Here is a 9001-nt window from a genome sequence, read left to right on the forward strand (position 1 = left end):
AATTAGCTCCCCCAGAGACGCAGGAGTTGTCTACACAGTTGCAGGAGCTGTTAGACAAAGGATTTATTCGGCTGAGTAGTTCGCCATGGGGAGCACCGATCTTGTTTGTGAATAAAAAGGATGGGTCGCATCAGATGTGTATCGATAATTGGAGCTGAATAAGCTAACGGTGAAGAACCATTATCCACTCCTGAGGATTGACGATTTATATGACCAGCTTCAGGGTGCATCTTGGTTTTCCACTATTGATATGCGTTTGCGTTATCATCAGATGAGGGTCAAAGAATATGATACACAGAAGACGACCTTTAGGACTAGTTATGGTCAATACGATTTCGTGGTGATGCCCTCGGGCTCACCAATGCTCCAATCGCATTCATGGATCTCATGAATCGCGTATGCAGACCCATGTTGGATCGGTCTGTGATTGTGTTATCGATGAAATTCTGGTATATTCTAAGACCCAGGAGCTGCATGAGGAACATCTGAGGGAGGTATCAGTGACCTTAAGGAGGGAGAGACTGTATGCGAAGTTCTCCAAGTGTGAGTTCTGGTTGCGCGAGGTGCAGTTTCTGGGGCACCTTGTCAACCAGAATGGTATTTTGGTTGATCCGGCCAAGGTCGAGGCGGTGATGAGATGGGAAGTTCCATAGTCTCCATTTGAGATTTAGAGTTTCCTTGGTTTGGCAGGTTACTATCAGAGATTCATTCAGGATTTCTTCAAGATAGCGGTTCCTTTGACCCGGCTGACGAAGAAGATCCTCATGTTTCGATGGGGGCCTAAGTTGCAAGAAGCTTTTGAGACCTTGAGGCAGAAATTGTGTGAGGCGCCAATCCTAACCATGCCAGAGGGTGTTGAGGATTATGTGGTTTATTGTGATGTGTTAGTTTTGATGCCATTGGGGTCACGTTATTGATTACGCTGCAAGGCAGCTAAAGCTTCATGAGGCAAATTATCCTGGGATTGTGGTGTTTGCCCTCAATATTTGGTGACACTACCTCTATGGGGTTTGTTGTACTATCTACATGGATCACAAGAGACTGAGGTATTTGATGGATCAGCCGAATCTGAACATGAGGCAACGTAGGTGGTTGGATGTGGTGAAGGATTATGATTATGAGATCATTTACCATCCATGGAAGGTCAATGTGATAGCTGATGCTCTCATCTGGAAGGCGGTCACAGTTCTGATCAAAGATATGTGTTTGAGTATGACAGTGATTACTCCACTCTTGGAGCAGATTCAAGAGGCTCGGGTTGAGGCTAGGAAGGAAGAGCACCGGAAGAGTGAGCGCATATTGGGCTAGGTGGCTTCCTTCGATTATGATAGTCGGGGGTTATTGACCCTTCATCGGAGGGTGTTGGTTCCATATTTGGGCAGTGTGCGCCAGGTATTGATGGAGGAGGCACACAAGTCGAGGTTCTCTATTCATCCCGGAGCAACAAAGATTTATAGAGATCTCCGACATGATTATTGGTGGCCATGTATGAAGCGAGATGCAGCCTGGTATGTGGAGAGGTGCTTGACTTGCAGGAAAGTAAAGGAAGAGCATTAGCGACCTCATGGAAATATGCAGCGCTTAGACATTCCCAATTTGAAATGGAAAGAGATTACTATGGATTTCATCACGAAGTTGCCTCGGACAATGCATGGAGTGGATTCGATATGCGTCATCGTGGATCGATCGACCAAGAGCACGCATTTCATTCCGATTCAGGAGAATACCTTTGCGGAGAAGTTGGTTGGCATCTACATCAGGGAGGTTGTGGAACGGCATGGGGTGCCGTTTTCAGTGGTTTCAGACGGGGATGCCCGATTTACTTCCAGGTTTTTGAAGAGGTTTCACGAGGAGCTGGGTACTCGTCTTCATTTCAGCATGGCTTTCCACCTGCAGACTGATGGATAAAGTGAGCGGATTATCCAAACCTTAGAGGATATGCTTCGGGCATGTGTATTGGATTTCGGTGGGAGTTGCGATACGTATCTCCCTTTGGCAGAGTTTCTGTATAACAACAGTTATCATGTCAGCATTGATCAACCTCCTTTTGAGATGCTCTACAGGAGGAAGTGCAGGACCCCAATATGTTGGAGTGAGGTCGGTCATAGGGAGTACTAAGGTGGTACTTAAGACTACTGAGTTGATTCAGCAGGTTCTGTAGTGGTGTTGATTATGATGGCATGTGCGGAATAAGAAAAGATCTAGTGAATCATCATGTAAACTCAAGAATACAAGGAGTAAATAAATCTGTGTAAGCTCATATTAGATTTAGAAAGGATATACAAATGGGTTTGTACAAATTTCTATCTCTAGTCTAACACTCCAAAATAATCATCCTTTAAATATGAGTGTCACTCACTTCCTATTTATAGGAAAGACAACTCATTTACACATACTAAGGAGTAAAGCACAAATACATCCAAGAGTGACTTTGCACCCTAACATTCTCCCCCTCAAAGTTAGGATTGGATGTCCGGCTTCAATATCCAACGAGCTCGCACGATCAAGACCAAACTCCCCCTCGAAGTAACACCGGTCTTCAAATCCGCAAAGAATACCCGAAAAATTCGCTTCGAATACCCATCATTCTCCCCCTTTTTATAATCAAAAAATGATTATAAAACCCATTAAGGATGAGAAGCGCCCGAGGAATAAACTTCACAATACTCCCCCTTGATGTGTACCAAAAATGAAACACCAAAAATCTTGCACGGAAAAACAATCACAAAAAAACCTCAAAAAATTTCCAATTTGTGAAAATTTTTGACTTTTTGGGTGAAATTTGCAAGATTTTCCAAAAACCGGGTAAAAACTGTCACTTTTTGAATTCTGCAGGGACCCGTTGCTCCAAAAACAGCCAAATATGTGAAACTCTCGCCCATTTGCGAAACTGGGTAGAAAGTATAAATTCGCACAAACTACAGGGGGCAAAAATGAACATTCTTCAATTTCTCAGAAAATTAGTCCACTTTTCTAAATTGGGCAAAAACTGCCAAACTTTCGAAAGTATAGGTGCAACTTTCGAAACTGCTTCCACTTTGCTTCAAACTTTCGAAAATCATCCAAATTTCGAAAGTGGGTAATATGTGTCATACTTTCGTAACAGCAGGGACCAAATGCGAAACTTCTATCTTATTTCATCCAAACTTTCGAAAATTAGGTAAAAGTTGTCAAACTTGAGTGACTAATTTCGAAAATTTTTATATCTTCTTCTCTAATTCCGTAATCTGTGACTCAGTTGCAAATGTCGACACTTTGAAAAAAAAACCTTCCAAACTTCAATCTCCAAAATTTTAGATTATTGAGCTTTCCGTCCATTAGCAACTCGTTATCACACTTTCGAAAGTAAGACACTTGATAAAAAAATCTTCGACATCAACAAGTCGATTTCAAAATCTTCAAACCTTCCAAACCTTCCCAGTCTATTATAATCCAAACCTTCAAAATTAGAGCCAGATCGATTTTACTTCTCAGTCGCTATCAATCAACAAACTTCCAATAGCTACCAAACCTTCGATTATCACTCATCATTCAAAATTGAAATCCAGCCAACATACTAAACAAGTGAGCAATTCGTGATTCAAGTAACAAAGCACATCCCTTTGATTTTTCGTTTTAAAAAAAATCGTTAACAAGGCTGTCGACTCCCCCGATTTACCAGATGCGAACAAATCACCAGTCAAACGAATTCACATCCACCTCACTTCGTTATCAGTTCTCAATACACAGTGAAATCAAAATCATTCGCCCTTATAACTCCATCTCCAATTGATTTCGACCCTCAACCCGTTGAAATCGACTCTAATTTGATATCAGATGTGCAAGAACGAAATCAATCAAACTAATTTTGAGTTCAAAAAGTCAACTACAAATCGATTTTGTCGCGTTTGATTCATCAAACATTCGTTCGACTCCCATAACATCTAACATCAGATTTCGACTCATATTTTCAAATCAACAAGCACACAAACCAAATTTCGACAACCTTCTATCATTCTCAAAACAAGTCCAAGAACAGAAGACATAGGTCGCTTCAATTTCAGTTTTAGCCATCGACACCGACTTCAACCACAAGCTTACTCTTCGAAATCAAAATAACCATATATCCATTCGTTATCAAACATGAACATCATACTTGTTTCGAAATCAAATACAAATCAGGTTTATCTTCCTTTTCAATCAATTTTAATAACGGCTATATAACTTGACTGGGTCCATCTATACCTAGTCCTTAGCATAGTTAGTCACGTGTATGTACTCCCTAATTATAAGGAGCTAAGTTAGGTTTCAGTTTACTCTTTTCCATGTATAAATTAATGTATATGTTCAGAATATCAATATACAGAAAATACTTTATGATTCACTTTGTACTCTCTAATATGGTATCAGAGCTTTGAGGATACATTTTTTTTTCTCTCCGTTATTCTTTGATCGTCTTTCTGAGTGCATCACCACCATGGATGCCACCAATCCTCAACTTCTTGTTGCTGCTCACATCGCTTCCACAAATCTCAATATCCAAATCCCCTCAATCAGTGTCAAATTAGACAGGGACAAGTACCCCTTGTGGCGCACCACCATTCTTTCTGCCCTTGAGTGCTTTGATCTAGACTCATTCATCATCAATCCTGTTCCCCCACCTGCAACTATCCCACTCCCTGTTGCTGAAAACGTTCCCGATGGTGATGATGGTGCCCTAATTGACGATGTTGCTCCAATCCCCAATCCTGCATACACTACTTGGTGAAAAAGGGACCTCTATGTTCTCTTATGGTTGCAGTCTACCTTGACCGATCGTACTCTTGCTACTGTTGCCCGCTCATATTCTTCATACCAGGCCTGGAAAATAATTGAACGCACCTTCCGAGCACAGACTAGGGATCAAAAAATGGCCCTGCAAGTTCAATTGCAAACCCTTTCCAAAGGGTCCTTATCTATGATTGATTATCTAGACCGCAAGCGACAACTCGCAGATTCATTGGCTACCAACCTTACCCCTGTCAGTGATGATGATCTTATCGGGTATATTCTTCATGGTCTCGACTCTTCTTACAGTTCTTTTGCCTCTGCCTTTCTTATGCACTCTGAAACCACCACTGTGGACGATCTTGTGGGTTTACTTCTACAAGAAGAAGCTAGAATTGACCATGACCTTGCCAAACAGGCTGCCACTCAATTACCGCCACCAACCATTCCCGCCCCTCCTCCAACTGTTCCAGCAGCACACCACGTCTCACGTACTCATCCCCCAAATCGCTCCCCTTCTTCGTTCTCAGGAAACAGTTCCAGGCCTTCTGATAATCGTCGGCGCCGTCCCCATTGCCAACTCTGTAATAAGCCTGGACATGAAGCCATAAATTGTTGGCAATGAGGCAATCAAACTGATTACCCCTCCAGGCGTCCACCACCTCGAGACCAACCAAGATCCAATGAATCCCGTCAAGATAATCTTGCTCAATATCACAGTCCGTCAACAGTTGTGGACCCCTCCTGGTATTTTGACACATGTGCTACGGACCATGTTACCCCGGATTTCCACAAACTACAAATCACAGATTGATATATCGGGGATGACAAGCTGCAAGTTGGTAATGGTAAACAACTCCATATTACTCATTTTGGTTCTTCTTCATTATCAAGATAACAATGTATTCATGGAATTTTGGCCTAATCATTGTGTGGTTAAGACATTTCAGGGCACTCCAATTCTCAAGGGTCACGTTGACCATGGTCTCTATCGCTTGGAACCTCCATCTCAACAACCTGTATCTTCTATGGCCCTCTCCTGTGTGCGCACCTCTTGATAAAATTATTTATATTAAATAATTATAAATATTCAAAAATAGTTCGTTAGTATGGTAAAAAGTCTTGAGTATGACATAATATTCCAAGATAACCCTTGTATTTATGTTTGGCCAAAAATGATCCAAAATATTATTATTTCCATACTTTAATCATTTTCAAAATATTTTGTCCAACAACTTGTTTAAGCAAATATTAAAGCAATTCCTTATAGTTGTTGTTATAAAAATTTCGTGACTTATACTTGGTAACACACTAGTTCTTGATTCCAAACGTGATTTGTGAGATATAATCCAAACTCTTGAGACTTAACCAAAATCTCGAGTTTTTGGACTATTTATAAGAGTTTTCATACTTAAACACATGTAATATGGCATGCATACACAATAAGCAAATAAATCATGATTTACACAAGACTTTGACTTGTATTCTCCCCCCCAAAAACAATAGAAATCTCGTAAAAGTGGGGGTATGAAGCTCACCTTGAGTTAGTTGATGAGTTTTTTGGAATGATGGAGTGAAGGTTTCAAGCTTAGACCTTTGGCTAAGATGAAGAACTCCTCTGGGAAGAATGTTGTCCTAAGGTTGATTATCACATATTATTATGAGTAAAATAATATGGATTCATCTTGAAAATAATATAAAATATTAGATGAGTGGAGAACTAACTTTAAAAAAAACTCCAGGGAAGATTTGAGAACTTTTGCTTTCAGCAAGATCCCTAACTTTGCTCTTGGGAGGAGTATTTAAGAGAATGTGAGAGAAGTGAAAGAAGTGGAACTTAAAACTCTTTCACCGACGTTGCTTTAAGAGAATAGGAGAAAAGGGGGGAAAAAAACTTAGACGCATGGAAATCTGATGGTCCAAGCATTGATATTTGGTGGGTAAAGCATTGGATACCGTGATTTGCATGGGAAATGGAAGATTACATCAAATCACAAGGTCAAACCTCTTTGTCCTTATCTTGATTTTAGGATAGGATCTTTATAAATCCTAAATTTTATTTTATGTAAATATGATTTAAATAATCAAATTTGGCATAAAATAGAGGTTTTAGGGGTCTAAGTTACGAAAAATACGAGCTTCGTGGGATTCCCGACGTCAAAATACCCCAAAATGGAGAAAAGGTCCGAAATAGTCCAAAATCCGAAGCTAAAAGGTGAATTCCGGAGACATATGGTGAATTCCAAGGCTACTTCTCAAATTTCGGAGTGGAGGGCAGGTCTGCGAGGTTCCGAAGTGGTTGACAAGGAAGTTCCGGAGTCAACATGCGAGTTCCGAAGCTGCAAGCGAAGTCCAGAGGTCCGGACCGGAGATGCGAAGGCTGGCTAGAACTTCCGAAGTAGTCTTAAGCGAGGTCTTCCGGAGCGAGGGTGTTCCGAAGCAAACTAGGGCATTCCAGAATTCATCAGAAGCTCCGAAGTAGAGAGGGGTTCCGGACCAAGAGGGTCCTTCTGGGTTTTCTCCTTCGGTTTTGGGCTGTTTTCGACTAAGGAATGTACATAGAGAGATTTGGGAGAGATTTCACATACTTGGAGAGATTTGAGAGAGATTTCTCATACTTGGAGAGATTTGGGAAAGATTTCACATACTTGGAGAGATTTAGGAGAGATTTCACATACTTGGAGAGATTTCACATACTTGGAGAGATTTGGGAGAGATTTCACATACTTGGAGAAATTTGGGAGAGATTTCATATTATTGGAGAGATTTGGGAGAGATTTCATATTCTTGGAGAGATTTGGGAGAGATTTCACATACTTAGAGAGATTTGGGAGAGATTTCACATACTTGGAGAGATTTGTGACATCCCCTAATTTCTCGGCCAGAAAAGACCGATTTAATTTATGCTTTTTAAAAATAAAATCAGTGTAATCCTTTTAAAAGATGTTGTGGAATTTGTTCCCAAAACAAAACATGATAAAAGTTTATCAACACCTTTCTTTAAGAAATATATAATTTCCTTATATATCAAAACCTCGGGATGTCATGTTCCGATACAGATCAAAAGCATAAACAAGACATTATAAGCCTTACAACGGTTATTTACAACTAATGACCTATAATCCATAAATCACTCATCATCATCCAACTATGCTCGTGATCCACTACCTATAATATAAAAAGCTGAGTGGGTCAGGCTTGGGAGCCTGGTGAGCGTATAGGGTTTTCAACCCACAATAATAATAAACTTATTAAGTTCATCAATCAACAATAACCCTGATTACCCGTTCCCGTTATCCTCGCTTTACGTCCCTAAACACTTATCACAAGGGACCTATCCTAAAGAATATCATCGGGATGGACACTACTGCTAAGGGGTTTCCTCAGCCATACATGTCCTAAAGGCAACCATGAGGGGGGGGGGTGGAGTACAGCGAATGAACGCTCAAGTTCATTAACACCTACAGGTTGCGGGCCTTCTAGCGTTTCCACTGGATTGTCTACAAAAGTCCGTGGTCGTCATCCAAACTCCGCTAGATGACTGAATCTCAATCACATCGAGGCCTCTCATCATTTTATCTCATCACACAACAACTATCTACCCATGTTTTACCCAACATATTTGTAGATAAAAATACATATACAGTTTAAAACTTGTATAAAACATCAATTCAACAGTAACCTCAATTAGACAATTAATATAGTTACACGTAGCACGTATTTTATATAAAATACTTCATATGTAGGTGTAAGATGAAGGTGACTATACACTCACCTGATTTAATGAAAATCGGGCAGCAATTCGTTTCCTAAAACGATCGTTTCTAATAAAACCGGGGGTTTTATTGAGAAATCGGGCTCTGCGAGGGTCGGGCTTTGAAACCGAAAAGATAAATTTTTCGGGCTTCTCGGGCACTTCGTAGCATATTCCGGGGGTTATAATTGATACCGGAGCTTCGGGGGATGTCGAGATAGTAAAAATATTGAAAAAGGGGTGAAAAGGGGCAATTTCTCAAAATTACTCGAGAAATCTCGCAACCCTTCTATTTATAGGGGAGATCCGAAGCTTGGCCGAGAAGGGGAGTCAGCAGCGAGGGACACACGGCAACAGGAGGCGAAGGCGCGCAGGTGGCTCGCACGTGGGCTGCGCATGCCAGGGCCTCGCTGGAGGCTTCTGATTGGACCACTTCGGATGGCTCTCCGGTTCGGACACGCTCCTGATGACACACCGAGATCGGAGACGGGGCAGCCTCCT

The 9001-nt window shown here is 41.1% G+C and overlaps 1 protein-coding gene across 1 annotated transcript; it reads left to right on the plus strand.

The window, feature by feature from the left end:
* The first annotated feature begins 4888 nt into the window (after nucleotides 1-4888).
* LOC145140468 (uncharacterized) lies at nucleotides 4889-5371 on the plus strand. The gene has a single exon (XM_079073949.1). It carries the CDS (start codon nucleotides 4889-4891, stop codon nucleotides 5369-5371), a length of 483 nt encoding a protein of 160 aa, XP_078930075.1.
* The last annotated feature ends 3630 nt before the right edge of the window (nucleotides 5372-9001 follow it).

The sequence above is a fragment of the Lactuca virosa genome, chromosome 9 (assembly GCF_052849685.1).
Source record: "Lactuca virosa cultivar CGN04683 chromosome 9, Lactuca_virosa_CGN04683_v6, whole genome shotgun sequence".
Lineage (NCBI taxonomy): Eukaryota > Viridiplantae > Streptophyta > Magnoliopsida > Asterales > Asteraceae > Lactuca > Lactuca virosa.

Coding starts and splice junctions, on each gene's coding strand:
- LOC145140468 (XM_079073949.1), top strand. CDS start 4,889: ATGGCCCTGCAAGTTCAATTGCAAACCCTTTCCAAAGGGTCCTTATCT.